Here is a 21,449-nt window from a genome sequence, read left to right on the forward strand (position 1 = left end):
TTATTGTGCCAATTAGCTTTTTAGCATAGCAGTTTTATAAAAGTTTGTGTTGCTTGTTATATATATATATATATATATATATATATATATATATATATATATATATATATATATATATACAGTGAGGAAAATAGGTATTTGAACACCCTGCACAAAACACAAAAAAAATCCAGAAATCACAATGTATGATTTTTTAACTATGTATTTGTAAGATACAGCTGCAAATAAGTATTTGAACACCCGAGAAAGTCAATGTTAATATTTGGTACAGTAGCCTTTGTTTGCAATTACAGAGGTCAAACATTTCCTGCAGTTTTTCAACAGGCTTGCACACACTGCAGGAGGGATTTTGGCCCACTCCTCCACACAGATCTTCTCTAGATCAGTCAGGTTTCTGGCCTGTCGCTGAGAAACACGGAGTTTGAGCTCCCTCCAAAGATTCTCTATTGGGTTTAGGTCTGGAGACTGGCTAGGCCACGCCAGAACCTTGATATGCTTCTTACAGAGCCACTCCTTGGTTATCCTGGCTGTGTGCTTCGGGTCATTGTCATTTTGGAAGACCCAGCCTCGACCCATCTTCAATGCTGTAACTGAGGGAAGGAGGTTGTTCCCCAAAATCTCACAATACATGGCCCCGGTCATCCTCTCCCTAATACAGTGCAGTCGCCCTGTCCCATGTGCAGAAAGCACCCCCAAAGCATGATGCTACCATCCCCATGCTTCACAGTAGGGATGGTGTTCTTGGGATGGTACTCATCATTCTTCTTCCTCCAAACACGTTTAGTGGAATTATGACACAAAAGTTCTATTTTGGTCTCATCTGACCACATGACTTTCTCCCATGACTCCTCTGGATCATCCAAATGGTCATTGGCAAACTTAAGACGTGCCTGGACATGTGCTGGTTTAAGCAGGGGAACCTTCCGTGCCATGCATGATTTCAAACCATGACGTCTTAGTGTATTACCAACAGTAACCTTGGAAACGGTGGTCCCAGCTCTTTTCAGGTCATTGACCAGCTCCTCCCGTGTAGTTCTGGGCTGATTTCTCACCTTCCTTAGGATCATTGAGACCCCACGAGGTGAGATCTTGCATGGAGCCCCAGTCCGAGGAAGATTGACAGTCATGTTTAGCTTCTTCCATTTTCTAATGATTGCTCCAACAGTGGACCTTTTTTCACCAAGCTGCTTGGCAATTTCCCCGTAGCCCTTTCCAGCCTTGTGGAGGTGTACAATTTTGTCTCTAGTGTCTTTGGACAGCTCTTTGGTCTTGGCCATGTTAGTAGTTGGATTCTTACTGATTGTATGGGGTGGACAGGTGTCTTTATGCAGCTAACGACCTCAAACAGGTGCATCTAATTTAGGATAATAAATGTAGTGAAGGTGGACATTTTAAAGGCAGACTAACAGGTCTTTGAGGGTCAGAATTCTAGCTGATAGACAGGTGTTCAAATACTTATTTGCAGCTGTATCATACAAATAAATAGTTTAAAAATCTTAATGTGATTTCTAGATTTTTTTTTTAGATTATGTCTCTCACAGTGGACATGCACCTACGATGACAATTTCAGACCCATCCATGATTTCTAAGTGGGAGAACTTGCAAAATAGCAGGGTGTTCAAATACTTATTTTCCCCACTGTGTATATATATATATATATATATATATATATATATATATATATATATATATATATATATATATATACTGTATATATAATTGCATTCCAATCAGTCTGTACATTTATTTTGCACACTGATATACAATGCACAAAGTTAGCCTAAACAAAATCTAATCTAATCAAATCATTTATTGTCTCACATTTCTCTTTCTATAGTTGTGTCTAGTGTCTTTTTTTACAGTCCTTGTCTTCGGATCATTTTATCTTCGTTACTTTGTGTTTCGGTTTCTTTTTGATATTTTCAAATAGTTGCATAGTTTACATAAATAAATAAATAAATAAATAAATAAATAAATAAATAAATATTTCCTTTTAAATATATAATAATAATCAAAAAATGCATCTTCGTTTGTGAAATACGTTTGCTTAATTTGATCATTTAAATCTAAAAATTGACTAAAATCTTATCATTAGGAAATTATATATTCAAAATATTTGTGACATTTTTTGCAGTATAAATAGGCACAGGACAAAATTGTATTTGTTTCTGACACATTTTAATGAAATAAATGCATTTCATAATGTATATTATTATGTATATCGAACCAAATAATTTGTCTATGCAAAGCCCTCAATACAAATCCTTCTGAATAGAAAATCTAGATCAGATTCCATCACATTTTTTACTTTCAGACATACTTTAGCAACTAGGCAAAAAATCTGGCCACCTCGGTTCGAACAAATCCCAGTCATCTTGTTGTCCTGTTCTCTTATCATATCAAGCTGTTCATGAGTCAGAAGCGAAAAACATACATTTGAATTTAATGAAAGCTCTCGATAATCAGACAGAGAATGACCAGCCTCTTGGTGCTGGATTCAGGATATTCTTAAAACGCCTCTTTGGAGGAGTCTGTAATTTTATTCCAACTCATAATTTCCCAGACCCACCCAGGGACAATACAGGAATCAGCGAATGGGAGAGCATACAACTGTACAGTTATTTCGTCCTTTACAATCACAACATCCGGCACCATACCGATCTTACCACATGATCAAATTCTTTACATCAAATGATTGACAGTTAAAATTATAAAAAAAGGAAATGTATAAATGTACACAGCTGTTGATAAGACAAAGGGGCATCTTGTTCCTCATGCACTGAAACTGGATCGGCTGCTAGTATTGCATAGATAGATACATTTTTCCAAAATTGAAATTAACGCAATGTATTTGTGTATTATGTGTATGCATTTCAATTAAAATTAATATTTTAACAAAATAGACACAAAATAGACAAAAAGTAGTGAATGATTAATGCTCTCATTTGTGTGTGTGTGTGTGTGTGTGTGTGTGTGTGTGTGTGTGTGTGTGTGTTACGGGAACTCTCAGCCCACAACCATCCCATCTTTTTTCCCTGAGCAATGGTGTGAAAACTTTTCAGCAGAGAGACAGGGATCTCCTGCTAAGACCTGGCAACCCCATCAAAGAGTTTGCCTAAGGGAAATGAGCGATAAAATAGGGAGGAACTATTAAAGGAAAAATAATGAAACACGAAAGCATGTTTCCTACAAAGGAGAAGCAGATCTTCCTCTTCACTTTGTTTCCAATTAGTTTTACAATAATGTGAAATGTTTCCTCCTGCTGTGTGTCTGCCTGGTGCTTATTTGCGTGGTTGTAAGTGTGTGTGTGTGTGTGTGTGTGTGTGTGTGTGTGTGTGTGTGTGTGTGTGTGTAGGACATCACTAGGTTTCATGTTTTACTGCACACAAACAGATGTGAATTCTGGACATTGAGCTTATGCCTGTTCTTTAGATGAGATTTCAATTTACCCTATCTATGGGTCAAAAGTATGGGGACACCTGCCCACCAAACTCATATGTGCTGATCTCATAAACAGGGCATTACTGAGAATTGTGGGCTCCCATGGGTTTTATAATAACACATTATTAGTTTTAATCTATCTTTTTTCTCACTGCCCATCAACTTATTTCTTGTCATCTCGGCTTTTTCAATCTACCACTGGTGGATCATTTCCTGTCTCTCACACACCACAGATGTAGGCTAGTTTACGAAGATAACAATGAGTGCGGCAGAAGGCAACAAGAAGTATGGGGTTAACGTGGTTGAGACAGAGGGAGTCAGTGATGTAAACATGACTGAGAACAGAGACATTCCTGATCACCTGATCATCATCATCTTTTCTTTGCTTGTATTCTATATGATGGATGTTCAGCCTGGATACATTCATTTTGTAACAAAATTTTGAATTCGTTTTGTATTAATTAATTAATTAGGGCTGTCAAAATTAACACTTTAATAACGTATGAATGCAGATTCATTTTAACGCCACAAATGTTATTAATGCGGGTTTAAATCCCACCTTCACCTTGTGTGTCTGGAGTTTGCATGTACTCCCTGTGCGTTGTAGCCTGACTGTCATTTCCATATGGTGAATGTGCCTGCCATTGTGCCCTGCAATGGCTACGCACAGTGCCCAGGGTGTTCCCCACGCTTCATGCCCTAGGCTCCCTGGGATAGGCTCCAGAAGAATGTGTATCTCCTGAGATAACTGAAATCGACGCAATTAACATCTCAATACGTAGCCAACGATACAATACATTAAAGATACAAATAAATCAGCTATCGATGTGATGTGATACGATTCACCCCTCTATTACGATACAGTGTGATCCGATTTCAAATCAATTCAGTGGAGTACGATGCAATTGAAAAAGTATGATGCTCTGCAACTCAATATAGTACAGATAGTTCACATTTATTTCTTTGGTTCAAACAGACAGCAAATCATACATTCAGGCCTTCTGACCTCTGACGCATGGCCCTTTCACAAACAGACCTTAGTAGTGCAAAAAATAAAAAGCAAATCCAGAAGTAATTTTCCTGTTCAGTCTCCAGGAAGTTACAGCTCTACCTCTGCCATGTTAATCTGTATTATATGTGAGTCTCAGGACACGCTTCGGTCTCCGTAGTGTTGTGATATGCCATATTCACATAGCAGCAGTGTTGTTAAGAGAACGCGCTCGAGAAACAGTTTAGAGATGGGAAATAATCAACATGTAAAATATTGCTTTCATTATTGTTGTGTTTTGGTTTTATATTTCAGTTTCTGTTACTCAGGAGGTTATGTTAAACCAATAGTCTCACGGCATTTCGTGACAAACTTTATTCTCTCGATTCGTGTGGGCACAAATTTCCCTCTTTTTTCGTGTCACTCAGCACAACTGCCTCCGTCTGGTTCTGTCGCCATAGCAACAGAGGTAGAGGATCATGGATAATGCAGACAGAATGCCAAAGGTAATCTTTTTTCCTATTTTATTTAGAGAATAAATCAGAAAATATACAGTTGAGGTTAGGTTAGTGTTAGGGTTATTCTGTAATAAATGTGTGTGTTTCTATTTAATGCAGTCTCCTTAATTAACGAGGAGAATATATAATTACTGTATTTTGACTGGAATTAACTACTGATGATGGTTTATAATAGCGATTAGCTTACCGAATATAAAACAATAAAACAAGGATGTAATTCGTGCCTATAAACACGAATCAATACATTACATTTCGTGACTATATCACGAATTGCCATGAGCCTGTCTGGCTAAACAATCGTGATCTGCTCATTTAAAACTTGTTGTTCCTATGACGGTACTATAAGTCATTTGTAGGCTCTCTGCATGGCCCATGTTACCTGTGTCAGAAATGTAGGAAAATGTATGACTTTAATCTAGTTTTATTCCATATGAAATTAAACAGGGATCAAAGTGAAATTATGAATGAGAAATGTGATGAAAAAAGCATAGTGCAGTGAAAGAAATAAAGTGTATTACTGCATGTTGGCATCCCGGTCAATTTATTTTCCATGCGTTCACCTCCAATTGCTTTTATAAGTAGCAGCTGAGGTTTTAAAGCAATGAACAGTGGCATTTACTAGCTCGTATTTGTGTGTGTGTGTGTATGTGTGTGTGTGTGTGTGTGTGTGTGTGTGTGCATGGCACGGTTGGTTAGGTCAGTTGCCAACTATGTAAATTAGATTTATGGGTTTATTGCTTTACTTTAATAAATTGAATCATAATGATTATGTTCCTACAGGGATGATTACACTCTGACTCCAGTGCAGAGCCTGAGAGAACATTAAGGCATGACCCTGATTTAAATAATTGCAGATATCCACAGTTATACTACATAAAATCATATATGGTATTTCTCTATCTGTCATCTACTCATTAATAAACAGACCGCAGGACCAAACTCTATCCCTCTCTTTATGTAAAAAAATTATTATTTCTTTACATATTTTTGTTATTTTTATATTTCCCCTTTAAATGGATTAAAGGGGATTTATCCTTCTATGGAACAAATAACAAAAGCACTACTACCATCTGCAAGTAAAAAACAATATGCACAGTATTGTAAAACATGGAGGCTGATTTCTTTGTAGCCCAGACTGTGTGTCAACTCAGCCAGTCATGTCAGGTGATCACATAATGTATATTTTGTGTGCATTTGGGTTCATTTATGCTGTCACAGCAATAACATCAACAGTGACAAAGAAATAGTGGTATAATGAAAGAGAACAATCTGGAACAATCAATTACAGATTTTTTTTAAATTCCTAATCCTAATACTGTACACACATATGTATGTATACAGTACTAGTCAAAAGTGTGGACACACCTTCTCCTGTTGTGTTTTATATTTTAGATTGCTCAAGTAGCTACATATACTTTTTAGATTTGTATTAGATTCACAAGATAGTCAACTGGAATGGTTTTCAATTCACAAGTGTGCCTTGTCTTGTTGTCCTGTGCAGAGGGTGAGTACACAGTTAATAGCCCTATTAGTGCTACTTTAACTACTGTACACATCCATATTATGGGAGGAAACACTCAGTTAAATAAAGGGAAAAGACAATCTGAACCGATCGCCAAAACCATCAAACACTGTGATGAAAAAGGCTCTTATGAGACCCCCCCCCAGGATAGGAAGACCAAGACCTGGCTTTCCTGCAGATGATAAATATATTAGTATGTAGAGCCCCAGAAACCAGGATTCAAATTACACAAAGGGATTAATGACAATTGTATGCAATAATCAGTGTAACTTAATTACAGTACTATTAATAAATATGTTCTTTTGTGTATGTGTTATATAAGTATGGACAATGATGAGAGCCCTATAGAGCACAACTATAATAAACTATATGGTTTTATGAAAGTAATGTCAAGTTAGTGATATAAAGAACATTTCAAATCCCCTCCCTTCTTTTGTATTTGGTCCAGCCCAGAGGAATATACACGTACAATCAGTTTCCCACAAAACAACACAGTGCACATGCTGTACAAGCATTTATCTATAGCAACATCCCCATAAACCCATAACTTTAGCACACAAGCCCCTTCTCGGCCCCACAACAAGACAGAGCTACATAACACAATCTCTCCACACCTGCAAATGACTGGGCTTAGAGTTTTAAAGATTAGGAAGAGGTCATCCATCAAAATGTTCTTTAGGCCCCACATAAGAACAATCTAACAGTGTTTCATTTCAAAGAACAAGAGAGATTTATATTATAAAAAAAAAAAAAAAAAAACATTAGCCAGCTATTACTTACAGCTGTGGTAAATGATGGTGTAAGTACTGGACTCTTTAACTTTACCTCTATGGTTGAGGCTTGCCTGGTATGCTGTAGGCTGCCTATTCCACATCCATACAGGTTCATAATTTAGTGTATATTGATGTTAATATTGGATTTGATAGTATATCTCAGTAAATCATGATTAATGGATAATTTTCAAGTTATATAATTAAACTGTATGTATAAAGGTTTGCAGACACCTGACCTTCCCTGCCATATATGGTGCTTTTTTAAATTGTTACCACAAAGCTGAAGGGAATTGTACAGGATGTCTTTGGATGCAGTATAACAAAAGTTTGCGTTCACTTGACCTTGGAAACGCAAACCCGTTCCAGCATGGTAATGCCCCCGTGCACAAAGCGAGTGCTATGAAGATCTGGTTTCCAGAGGATATTAAATGGCCTGCTATAGAGCTATAAACCCTATTGAACACCTTTGGAATGAATGTGAACATTGGCTGCACCCCAGCCACCTCCTCACCTCTCCTGACTTTACTAACACCCTTGTGACTGATAAACACAAATCTCCACATGCACACTCCAAAATCTAGTGGAACATCTTCCCGGAAGAGTGGAGGGAATTGTACCAGCACATTGTGCTTAAAAAGCACATACCACACTTAGGACAAGGTGTCCGCAAACATTTGGCGATAAAGTGTACGTGTGTATGTACAGACTCTACACCCTGAGCAAAGTCTACATAGAGAGATATGAGATTTTTTTTTTTTTTTTTTGGTACCCTGGGTACCAAAAAAAGGGTAGAAAAGGAAAGAACATACAGTACATTTTCACCATTTACAAGCTAATGCTAATTTATTATGAATGGAAATAAATGATTCAAATCTCTTGTTCGGAAAAACATGTTCTGAAAAAGAAAAACTATTGATTATATTTAGGAAAGAAACTAAATGTGGTTTTTATTTTGGAACAATTCTTTGGGGCTGTAATTACTTTTAAAATGTTTATTCAGGCTTTAGTTATAAACAGATTTTTTTAAGTGAGTGGTATGTGAACATAATCGAAAACAATCTCATCGAACGGTAGTTTTGGTGAGAAAATTTAAATACATTTTTCTTAGGCAAATGATACTGAGGCACAATAATGGTGTCATTTTTTCACAAACTATTGACCCCTACCATATTAATGATATAAGGAACTTCGTTGTATTCTTTTCAGACTGGGATTTAGCCTAATATTTTAATATTTAGTGGGATTTCCTGTCAGTGTAGACCATAAGCTTGTAATTACATACGACCTCCTAGTCAGTATACTATACTCTTTTCTTCTCATGGAAAAAATGGCAATTAAAGGCCTGTAATGTCTTCTGTCTTCCTTTACTTACTGCACTCCGGTCCTGCGAATTCAGGATGATCAGAAGACTGATAGAGAGAGGAAGAAAAAGGGAGAGATGGAATAAGGAAAGAACAGCATGTTCGTGAGATTTATAAGAGACGCCGTGTCTAATGTAGAACAGAAGCCTTGCAGTGTTTATTGATCTTTATTTATGCATATTTCCTTCAAATAAACTCAGCCCTGAGACTGTGGGTTCGATTTCTTTCTCTCAGGACTCGACAGTACGGCATGTTCGGATGTTAGATCACGAAAACCGGTATCACTGATTATTCTTTTTAATGAGGAGGAATAAAACATCAATTTTCTTTTTGAACCGAATAATGTGGTGCTGAATAATTGTAAACAGATCACACAAAGGGGTCTGGTACTGTGTAAAAGGCTAAACCAGTACTTCAAGTACTTTTTAATAATATTTAAGTAATAGAGTCATGCAATAGTACCTAAAAAAAGCTCCATCTCCAGAACTTTCCACTCACTACGTCTATCCATTCAATCTATTTCCATATAAAGATGTGTCTACTACAAAAGAAAGCGTATGCTTACTGTGCTTTCTCTGTGCTTTCTGACTAAAAAACCTGAGCAAAACCTGTCATGCAGTTTCTCTCTCCCTGTCTACATACAGCATACACTCAGTGTGTTATTTGTGTACTACACCAGAAAAGAGCTCTTTTAGAGTACACAACATTGCACTTGATCTTTTTATTTAGATAACAACACTGCCATCTAGAGCCTGGTAACTATAAACTCATCTTGAGCGTTCATGGACCAAGAAATACCTCCTAATTGTTACTACATGCCTGACATCCATTTGTCAAAGGTGTAAAGAGTACCTAAAATCATACTTCAGTAGACTTACAGAAAACTCAATCCATTGCAAATTCAATGTCGCGATTTCCAATATGACTTAAGTTGAAGTCTTCGAGTATCCGATTTGAACAGTACTTGTGTATTTGACTCATATTAAACGAAAGCTCAAAGATGCAATAGTCCTTAACAACAAGCCAAAAAACAGTTGATTTTTACGAGGTTCACAAATTTTATGGATGTATCAGCTTTCAGTCTCAGAGAGGGACAATGTTTTTATTTAACTTCAACTAAATCTGGTTCTCAACTTTTTTGAAATTTATTCAAGCTGGTTTCGGACTGAAAATGAGGCCAGAAGTGCTAAGAAAAAGTCACTCACAGGCAGCACATGTAGGTCGGGGAGTGTTGAGCCTTAACGACTTCATAAAGTTGAGTAGAGAGTAAAAGTTGCTTTTATCTTTGATATTCAGTATAACTAGAAAGTATACAAAAAATGACTTAAGTACAGTAACAATGTACATTCAATGAAATACTATACACCACTGCTATTTGTCACGTCATAAATATTAATATTTACTTATAATCTTCATATATCCAAGAGTTATTGTTTCATATACTCAGAAACAGGGCAGGCTACATCTGGATGCCTTTTTATGGTCAAATGCAGTCTCTGGTCAGTGACTAAAGTTCATTGAGTCCATTTGAGTCAAAGATTAGTGCAATTGCACAGTTTGCCCAATGTAATCACACAACCCAGCAATATTAATGCATGCAGAAAAACAATGTATAATCTTCAACCTGGACCAAATCACGATTAGGATTTAACCCACATTGTATTGGCAACACCAATAGAGTACAATACACTCAGCTTCCAAAACTATAAATCAAACATATGTAACTAACACAATGCAGAAGCTAAAGCTGAAAACCATGCAGAAGCTGGGTTTTAAAACCACTTAGCAAAAGTTACACAGCATACAGCAGTATACATGTTAGTGCAACTACACAACCCATGTAAGATTAGACTTTAAACTCATTGACAGTACTTGTTCATTGGATTGGGGCTTCACCTTTGAGGATTTGTAATAGATAGACTTTCACTGAAAACAATCACAAATGCAAGATGCCATTATGCAAAAAGGCAGGACCCCTGGCACCTGATCATAGTACAGAAATATAGAATTGATAAAGTATATGAGTCAGGCAGAATGCACAATTTTTATGTCTAGAAAGCCTAAGTGTGTTCTTAATACAACTGCTGTTTCACTTACTAGGTATATTACAAAACCAGAAGAACACAAAAAAATGCTTGTGTGTGAGAAAAACTTATATTTCATGTGGAAATCTTGACTCATTTTTGAATGGTTCAGTGCCATTAGATGTACAGTCATGGTCAAAAATATTGTGAAAGTCAGAAAAAGCAACACTTCTGTCAGAAAATTGTTCCAATTGCAAATGTTCTGGTATTGGCACCTTGTCAAAATTGTAAGAAATAATTGCTTTTCAAGCATGTGATGCTCCTGTAATGTGTATTTAGACACACCTGTGGCAAGTAACAGAGGTGGGAAATATAGTAATCACATTTGCAACCAGTTAAAATGGAGAAAAAGGTTGTGTGTCACACTAAACATAAAGAAAAGAAAGAAGTGTAAAGACTTGTCTGTGGATTTGAGAGAAACAATTGTGGAAAAACATGGACAATCTCAAGGATACAAGTCCATCTCCAGAGATCTTAATGTTCCCGTGCCCAATGTGCGCAATATAATCAAGAGGTTTACAGCCCATGGCACTGTAGTGAACCTCCCTGGACATGAACAGAAGAGCAAAATGTATGAAAGAATTTAAACAAACGATTGTTCGAATAATGGATAAAGAACCCCGATTAACTTCCAAACAAATTCAAGCTGATCTACAGACACAGGGTACAACAGTGTCAGTTCACACTATCCGTCACCATCTGAATGAAAAGGAACACTATGGTAGGAGACCCAGGAGGACACCACTGATGACAGAAAGGCATAAAAAAGCAAGACTGGATTTTGCCAAAACTTATGAAACAAAACCACAATCCTTAAGGGAGAACATACTGTAGACAGAAAAGACTAAAGTAGAGCTGTTTGGTTATGGACATAAGGGCACTGTTTACAGAAAAATAAATGAGGCCTTCAAAGAAAAGAACAGAGCCCCTACAGTCAAACATAGTGGAGGTTTAAAGATGTTTTGGGGTTGCTTTGCTGCTTCTGGCACTGGATGCCTTGACTGTGTGAACAGTACCATGAAATCTGTTGATTACCAAAGAATGTTGGGGCGCAACGTAGTGGCCAGTGTCAGAAAGCTGCGTCTCCACCAGAGGTCATTGAGCAGGACAATGACCTGAAACACACCTCAAAAAGCGTTCTGAACCTAAAACAGCAATTGGGAGAAGTACCTTCAAGTCTGAATGATCTGGAGCAGTTTGCAAAAGAAGAGTGGTCCAAAATTCCATTAGAAAGGTGTAAGAAACTCATTCATAGTTATGGGAAGCAATTTGCAACTTCAACAATTTTCTAAAAGAGAAGGAATTTTTTCTGAATTTCAAGGGTGCTGATATTTTTGGTCATGACTGTATCCATGCTATTCTTTTCATGGAAACAAACTGCCCAGGCTTTGTACACTTGGCTGTGAGATTGCTATTAATATTGCAATACTAGTTGTGAAGCTGGACATGTTGCACAGCAGGTCGTTTAGATGTTTCCTGTATGCTCAGCATCTTTCAGCCACATCATGACGTAGTGTTTGTGGACACCCCTAGGAGTTATTCTGGCACAAGTTTTCCCCTTTAAAAAAGTATATCAACTGATACTGAAACAGAGTATAAATGCTGCAGGGCCATGTGCAAAAACATGAGAGTAAAAAGAAGAAAAACACCTATTAGCACATTAACATATTAGCATCTTTTAAATGAAATCAATGTGGCTACTGCTACAATACGTAATTATGTGGCAGATGAGATCACTGTGGGAAACAAGCTCTCATGCTGGAAACAAATTCTGGACATGAACAGACTATTCTGTCTTAACCTACTGAGCTTCTTAGTGATCACATTCATAGCACATTCATTAGATAGTGGACACAATGTCTCCTGTGTCGAAGGGTATTTACAAAGTGGTGGTTCAGCTACACCTTCAGAAATACAGAAGTATACAGGTATTCCCTGCCTTATGATGGAAATGCAGCTTTGTATTCCAAATTTTGTCACATCATAAGATCGAAAAATCTCAAGTCAAACCATTGTAACTTGGGCACTACCTGTATTTGTACAAACAGACCGACAACTGTCCAGTGTGTTTCACAAACAGGACAAATATAAATGTTTTGTTGTTCTCAGTATGATTTTTTTCTTTCTTGCTTTTTTTTTTTAATAACCAATAAATGATTTACATGTTTGATTCTTCAAATAATTTTTTGCTTCGATGACAGCTTTACTACTTTTGCCATTGTCTCAGTCAGCCTCATGAGGTAGTCACCTGAAAATGGTTTTCCCACAATCTTGAAAAGTTCCCAGAGGTGTTAAGTGCTTGTTGTCTGCTTTTCTTTCACTTCAGTTAAACTTTACTAATTTTAGGTGATTGTAGAGGCGAGGTCATCTGATGCAGCACTCCATCACTTGGACAAATAGGTACATTACCTAGAGGTATGTTTATGTTTGTCACTGCAAAATGCTGAGAGTGTTCTGTCTTTTTTAGTTTGCCCTCAATTTTTTTTGTAAAGATATGTTTATTAGCAATATACAGTTACAAAATATACAAACACATTGTTCATCAAAAAAATTCCTTTTACCCCCTTATTAAAAACCCACCATCCTGCACAGTATATTTGTGATATCATAAAAAAAGTTAACCAAAAGTAAAAATACATAAATAAATGTAAGTAAATGTTACTAATAGATTCCAAAATAAAAAAAAGAGAAAAGAGAAAGAAATAGAAGGAAAAAAAACAGAAACAAACAAACAATACTGAAGAGCAAATACGTGAATATCAGTTAACATAGTCTTACAGTGGTAATATGTCAAGAAAAGGGGTCCAAATACAAAGTTTGCAGGTTTTTTCCTGACAGAACATAATATATTTTCAGGAGTACTAGTGGACACTTGCTCGTTAATCCAGCGTCTTCTTTCTGGGGGAGTTTCCGATTTTCAGTATTTAAGCATAATTTTTTTTTCTGCAGTGCTTTCAAGCAAGATAAAATACTTTTTATGATGAGTCATGCAAATTGAGCTAACATCACCCAATGGTTTTCTTATGCCATATAAATGAAGATATAGTTTTATTGGGGTCCTTAAAATGAATTTTAAAAGGAATACAATAAAATAAGAAGATTAATTTAGGCAATATATACATTTTTACTATATTGATTCTGCCAGTCAATGACAGAGGCACGTCCATCCACCGCTGGAGATCCATTTAAGTTTGGTTCAATAGTTTATCATAGTTACTAGTCTTCTACTGTAGTTTGTGGGAACTGGGATTCATACTGCAGCTGAACATAGAATACAGTATTTGCCAAACTCACTGATCAATTATTTAAGTGCTTTAGGCTGTACCTGAAGACAGATTTGCCCTCTGGGTAAAGAAAGATCAAGCATACTAAAAATATGTGTCTCTAGGATCCTTTTTACATTTAACGGCCTTCAACACATACCTCATAAGTAGCATTACATGTGATGTCAGAGTTCAATGTGTCTCTTTGCCAGATTTCCTACTGCATGGGCTCTAAATTTTACCCCTCAGTAGGGCGTGAAAGTAGAGTGTATCTGCTCTGTCACATCGCACAGTTTCTATATGAACAGTTCAATCTTACCTTCAGCTCCTCTCCTTACATATTACCCAAGAAGGTGTGGAGAGGTGGAGCGGACAGAGCGCATTGGAATTTGTCAAGTCATGACATGGCTGGCATGGTTTGGGGCAACCTATTTATACTGCCACTCAATTGCATATAGAGAGATTGAGAGAGAGAGAGAGAGAGAGAGAGAGAGAGAGAGAGAGAGAGAGAGAGAGAGTAGATATGTTATCTCTAGTATGGTATCTTTCAACTCTTACATCACCAACTATATTGATCATTTAGATCACCATGTCTCATAATGTTCCTGCTTACTAATCATGGTACCTGTATTATATCTTCTTCTAGATATAATCTCAGGACCTGGCTAAAAACCCAACCATGAGTTACTCATAGCACATCCACTCAGAATCCATGTGATCGAAATAGCAGTGGCAATAATAATAATACATATTTTTTGTCATCAACTTTACCACACCGTGCAATGGCAACTTAATTAAATACATCCTGAAGACCTGATGGAGATACATAGGGTTCTCAGGACTGCGGTTTGGAAGCAGTACATTGTATTCTACTGTTCATGCCATTGCAGATTCAATTTTCAGGCACTGTTCTGTACAATATTCTGACCTGCTACTGATCAATTCTGCTCATAGGTGACCAAATCAGAGTGTATTCCTAGGTTGTATAAGACCAACATTCTTGAGATCCACCACAATTTTAACCTGGTTAAGCCATTAATTAAATGCAAAATGACATAACTAAAACAAAACAAAAATGTATTTATATTATATTATGGAGATATAAAAATAGAGACTGATTACAGTTAATCGTATTGCCTGTTTTTATCAGCACATTAATAACAAACATAATGATTCCAATGTATGATGTGATAGAATATTTCAATCAAACATTTGTACTGCACTATATAAATGAAGATCTTTGTCTATTTAGAGGTATGAATGTATAATGTCACCACAGTATAATTAGCTGAAGCTGTGAGGTAGTAATACTTAATGTATTACACTTTGTTCTATTTCCTGGGTTGGTTCAATAAATTCCCTCATGGACTGTTTTTCTCGCTCTCTCTTTCACACATACACACACACACATATATCCTTTAACGTGATCTTATAGCTTTTAGGTCTGTTCAATACCACACTTATATAAGAAACCTAGTTGTTTAGTACTACTGGAAAAAAAAAATCCAACCAAACAAAACCAAAAGTCAGTGTAATTTTGCTAATGCTTCTGACCCAGATTAGTCTGAGGTTCAGTTTCAACTAAATGAAACAATATGTTCATGCTTTGATTTTAATGACAGGAAGACAACAGGCATTTACATTTTTCCATAGAGTTTTAAGGGTGTGGCCAACTGATTTGAGACAATTTAATCTTTTTTGTGCATATTTTGAACAACTGTTGTAAATACTCTATTTGGCTTTAGAAGCGCTTACTAAACTATTGCATATTTTCAAATATGAGTAAATAGGGGTGAACTTTTTAGCTCTCCAGACTTCCTTCAAGGGGAATTGGTCAGGAACAGGACCAAGAGGGGCTTAACTGCCTTGCAACGTTCCCTCTAAAAATAGGTGTTTGCGACAGCACCTTTCAGTATTGGCAAGCTAAATTGTTGGTTCTGCTGTTTAACCACTGAGACACAGTTGTTTCATCGTGCATCTCTTAGCCAAAAGAGTAATCTCATAACCAGTCAACAACATATAAGGTATGATGATGAATAGCAGGCAGGGTTTTGATGGATTGCATGTTTACTAATAATACCTGCCTGATTTTCCGGTATTTATGTTCACCAAATGGTTGCCATTGTCATAAAAGGTGTTAAAAAAACATTGTTGAAATATTTATTTCCAACATCAAGTAACAAGACAAGATCTTCACTTACCTGACCAGTGGCTGGGGGTTCCCTTTCACCCTGCATTCTAGAGTAATAGGACTCCCCTCCGCAACCTCTTGGCTCTTCAGTTTCTGGGTGAACCGAGGAGGAACCATTGACCCATCCGTACTAATCTCACCAACTTGATGCTCATTCCCATCAATTACTGACTCTATCCCTGCCATGCCTTCAAGAGCAGCTTCTTGATGGACCGCTGGAGAAAAAGATGCCGATGATAAAGAGGACCGCACCTGCTGCTTTGCCAGTTTATGGCTCTTTGGAGACAAGTAGCCACTGTCTGGAGAGGAGGAGTCATCGTCTTCCTGGTGATCAAAGCGGTTAGACCCTTTAAAAATAGAGGAGAGCTCCTCGATGAAGGTCGCAGCCCGGCTGCAGAACTCAGTAGTCGAAGCCGCTCGCTCATTGACCTCCAGGCCTCCATGGACTAACCGGGGACGCTCCTGCTTGTACACAGGCATGCTGGACTTGTTGTAGGCTGGGGGTTCAGGGCATGAACGGGCCTGAGTGGGTCTGTTAACTTGGATGCTCTGACTGGACGTAACCGTGACCGATGTAGCTTCAGTTGGATTTGATGATGCCATTGCAACAGAATTCTGTACTGTTGTGCCTTTGCTTGGCAAATGAAAAGGTTGATTTTCTGCTGCACTTAAATGCTGAGGGGTGGAGTTTAGGGGAGAGGGTGGGGAATGGACTGCCACCGGCTCCAATTCTTTGGGTAAAGAAACAGGAGGTGGCATATCAGAGGCATCACAGGGATCACCTGCATCACTCATGGCCTCTCGAGCCAAGTCAAGACTAAGGCCGATCTCATCCTGACTAAGGAAGGCAGAGAGTTCCAGAAAGTCCCCGTCCCCACCATCGAACTCCGCCAGATATACTTTGCCATCTGAGGATGCCTCTAAAAGCATGTCCCTATCCCCATCATGAGACACACCCCCTGGAGGACACGCTTCTTTCTGAAGCACTGAGTGGGGGAGTGTGTCATTCCAGCTCCCATCCTGCATCCTATAATGCACAAAACACACCAATAAAATGTTATTCATTTGAACCTTAAAACAAATACACATTGATATAAGCTGGTTTCTGTATGTTTCTGCAAAAGTAGCTTATACTGAGCGCAGCTTATACACACTCTGAGACCTTTCGAGGGCAGTTGTTTTTGGACAGTGACTCAGACATTCCTTGGGCACAGCTGATGGGTATTAACTAAATGAGTATAAACTATGAGTCCAACGGTGCATCACTGGCGTGCATGATTATTCCTTCATTTACCATCATCATATTACAATATTCCTTATAATTTTGCTTGTTTGCTTACAAGAATGAAGCCACCACTGGTTGGGACATTGCTTTGCAATTTATTGAATCTAAATACCATTTTGTGATCATGCATAATATATCAATATTTAACTATCTAAAAAATAAGAAAAACTCTCTCTGATGATATTCGTGAGATATTCATAATGAAATATGTAACATAAAATCAATTTCTTCTTTATAATGTAAGACACTACTAAATTAACATAATATGCACTACATAGACAAAAGTTTGTGGACACCTGATCATTAGATTAGTATATGGTTTTTGAACCTATGGTTTTTTGATACCATTCCACATTTAATCCCCATTTGCTCTTATAATTAACCTCCACTCCTCTGGGAAAATGTTCTATCAGATTAAGAAGTGTGATTAACAGTGAGCCTCGGCCGCCCATGACCCTGTCGCCGGTTCACCACTGTTCCTTCCTTGGCGCACATTTGATAGATTCTGACCACTGCAGACCAGGAACATCCCACAAGAGCTGCAGTTCTGGAGATGTTCTGACCCAGTCATCTAGACATCACAACTTGTCAAACTCGCTCAAATCCTTACGCTCGCCCATTTGTCCTGCTTCAAACACCTCAACATTGAGGACAAAATGTTCATTTGCTCCCTTATAAATATATCCAACCACTAACAGATGCCATGATGAAGAGATCATCAGTGTTATGTACTTCACCACTCATAATGTTATAATGGTATAATGTTATGCCTGATCAGTGTATATGAACATGTCAGTGGAATGCAAAAATAAAGATCTGTGGCCAAACATATAATCAAATGATATTAAGAAGTAGAAGATTATTGTGGTGTTTCACAGTGACAGTTCCTTTACATTCCAAATCAATCATTTGTGCAAAAAATATCTCAGCAGGTAAAACATTAGCATGAAACTGAAACAGTGTCGGAAAGGAACAGTGGCTGTCTCTCTCCCAAAGCATATCAAGTCTCAGACAGAACCTGCATTATGTATTCATATATGTATAAACTTGTATTTGTGTGCACAGCTGCCCACAACTTATCACATCAAATGTTTAGTAACTGCTTGCTTTAAATATAAAAGGCTAAAACAATCACCCAGTTACTGTATTTGCATTTTAAGAGTAAGATATGGATCCTAGAGAAGAATTTCCAATGATCAAACGTTGGGTCCTGAAGCCCAGGGCTTCATTTTGTGTGTGTGTGTGTGTGTGTGTGTGTGTGTGTGTGTGTGTGTGTGTGTGTGTGTGTTGGAAGCAAATATGATGGTGTGACATTCTCTGCGTCATGGCGACCTGGAGGCCAGCTGTTATTTTTAATCCCTGAGGGATACGTTTCACAGCTTTAAACTCTAACACTATTATAGATAAAACAAACACACTTGTGTTTAAGCCTGTTATTTACCTCAAACATGTAAGCATCTCTTTGGAATTACTTAATAATTCATAGTGGAAGGCAAAAAAACAAAAACAAAAAAGACAGATAAACAACATGCACAAAGCCATCACTGACATCTGAACTTGATGGTGTTCATTCCTCATGTATGAAACAATTCATACAAAACAACAGCATGTAAATGTTGAGGTAGTACCAGCATAAAAACACGCATAGTTCATTACTGAAACTTGCCGCCAAACAAATGTAACTGTCTACCAATGACATTAAAAGTCAATTATCAGTCAGTCATTTAACAGATTCAGAAAATAACAGTTAAATATATTTAATTGATAATATAACATTCATAGAATCATGTTATAATTTGATCTAAAAACAAAAAAAAGCTGGAAATATTTTTCTGGTTACCTTCAAGTGTTTTTCCACACACTTCTGTCCCACTTTGAGTCCAGTTTTTTTTAGGTTAAAGTCTAGTCAGTGAAGTAAACCAAAGGATTCGATCCCACTTGTGTGTGTATATCGTTTGATCTTGAAATCTCTCTTTGTCTTCTATTTTCTGTAATTAAGCCAGAGTGTTTTACAGTGAGCTGGTCGGTGTGCTGCACAGTGGCTGAGGGTGGCCTGCCGTCCCACCTGTCCTGAGCCCTGACCGCTCACCCGGCGCCGCTATATTTGTCCCACTGGCTCAGGTTTCACAGCCAGAGAGAGGGAAAGGAAAAGATAGAGAGGAAGCACAAGAGAGAGAGGTGGTTCCCTGCCTCCTTACATCTTAACATTGCACATATGCTCGCCTGTTCACAGTAGACAGTAATGTGTTTGCATAACACAAAACAAACACCTACTGCAAGATCTCTTTACACCTAATGTATGGCAGGTACAGCAGAATAGTGTGCTGAGGACACATTCAATAAGTGAATTTAAGTCACACACCAACTGTATGTTCCACCCTGTTATGAGGCATTCGACCCTATCGACCTTCATTGTTTTGTCACTGATCACCCTTGATTTACTTCCATTTGTTTCTAATTTAATTAAAAATTATATAAACATTTTAAAAGATTTGGTGATTATTAAATATGGTAATTATAGTGTTTGGTGATTATTATATATGCTCATTATTTTGGAACAAATGTGAAATATTTCAGTTTATTTTAGGGGAATATATTAATGGAATCAAACACATACAGAATAGAACACCTTTATGGTCCACATAAAAGCAAAAATAAACCTACAGTGCCCTCTAATATTAATGAAACCCTTGATAAATTAATAAATAATTTTTTTTTCTTTATTATTCAAAAAATTTACAATTTATATATTGTTTAATATGTGTGTGGCAAAGGTATTGAAATTCATATCAATTGAATACATTTTAAATATTTTATGTGATTTTCTTTTCGTACATCTGGTTGGCTAGGAACAGGAAATTATTCAACTATGTCTTCCGGTTTCACAGGGGAATTCATTCATCACAACATGTAAGAGAACAGAATATAGGTGTAATACAAGATTAAATGTTGTCGAGCTTCACATAACTGGAAATTGTCAATAAGAAAATAGCACAAATTTCTCAAAAATATGCCCATTTCTACCATCAGGGTAATAACAAACAAGTTCAAGTCAACTGGAAAAGATTTAAATGAACCTGGAAGAGGACATGTATCTAGATTGTCTCAACATGGATTACACCTGGGGAGTTGAAGTTGAAGTAGAAGTTGTAATGTAATGTCCTGAGATCAGAACATTTTCAAAACTACAATGTAAGCAACATCAACACAAATAGTTTTGACCGGTTTCAAGAACTCAAACTGGAGCGTCTTCGGTTTGCCAGGCACTACTGAAACTCTGGAACTTCAAACAGGATTGGGTTCTATGGTAAGATGAAGCCAAAATACAGCTTTTTGAAAAGAAACACCAGTGGTGGGTTTGGTACACAGACAGGTAGTCATATGGAAAAGTATCTTATGCCGAGTATTAAATATGGTGGTGCCTCTTTTCTGTTTTCTGTTGTATCGTGGACGCCTGACTGTGTCTTCCAGAAAGCTTGAAATGGTCCATGGTTTAATCTTCCTGCAAGACAATTCTAAAACATAATCAAAATTAACACAAAAAAGGTTTACTGACCACTAAAAAATGTCATCCTGCCATTACCGTCCCAGTCCCCTGACTTAAACCCCATAGACAACCTGTCTACACGAGAGTCCACCAGTGTGGACCTTCAAATCTGTGGAATCTGGAAAGGGTCTCTGTGAAAGAATGGTCGCAGATCCCTTAATCACATTTTTTTTAACATGTCAAGATGTGATTTTGTAAATACAATGGTATTTATTTTTATTTTTTTTAAAGTTAACCACGTTATTATTTGTGCGTACAGCTGCCAAAACCATGTCTACTTGTGTCTAATTTAAATCAATCTTATATTGATATAAATGTAGCGAGTGTCAAATCAGGCATCCATGAGGGCCAGTTATAAAAGTGGCTCATTTACTAAATACTGAGAGAAGCCTGATACAACACATTGCTTTAAGCACCACAAACACAAACCATGTAACACATATAACTAATGAATTTCCCTTTTTAGCATTCTTGTA

The 21,449-nt window shown here is 37.3% G+C and overlaps 1 protein-coding gene across 3 annotated transcripts in view; it reads right to left on the reverse strand.

Annotated features, from left to right (window-relative positions):
- Positions 1-19,543, reverse strand: part of palld (palladin, cytoskeletal associated protein) — a 104,214-nt gene extending 84,671 nt beyond the window's left edge. For all 3 annotated transcript variants that reach the window (XM_046836013.1, XM_046836014.1, XM_046836012.1), the window contains exons 1-2: positions 19,267-19,543; positions 16,152-17,168 (exon numbers count right to left, since the gene is read on the reverse strand). In XM_046836013.1, coding sequence (XP_046691969.1) covers positions 16,152-17,167 — 1,016 coding nt within the window. In that variant the 5' untranslated portion in view covers position 17,168; positions 19,267-19,543. The remainder of the gene's footprint in view (positions 1-16,151; positions 17,169-19,266) is intronic.
- Between the last annotated feature and the right edge of the window lie 1,906 nt (positions 19,544-21,449).

This window comes from Silurus meridionalis, chromosome 23 (assembly GCF_014805685.1).
Source record: "Silurus meridionalis isolate SWU-2019-XX chromosome 23, ASM1480568v1, whole genome shotgun sequence".
In the NCBI taxonomy this organism is placed as follows: Eukaryota; Metazoa; Chordata; class Actinopteri; order Siluriformes; family Siluridae; genus Silurus; species Silurus meridionalis.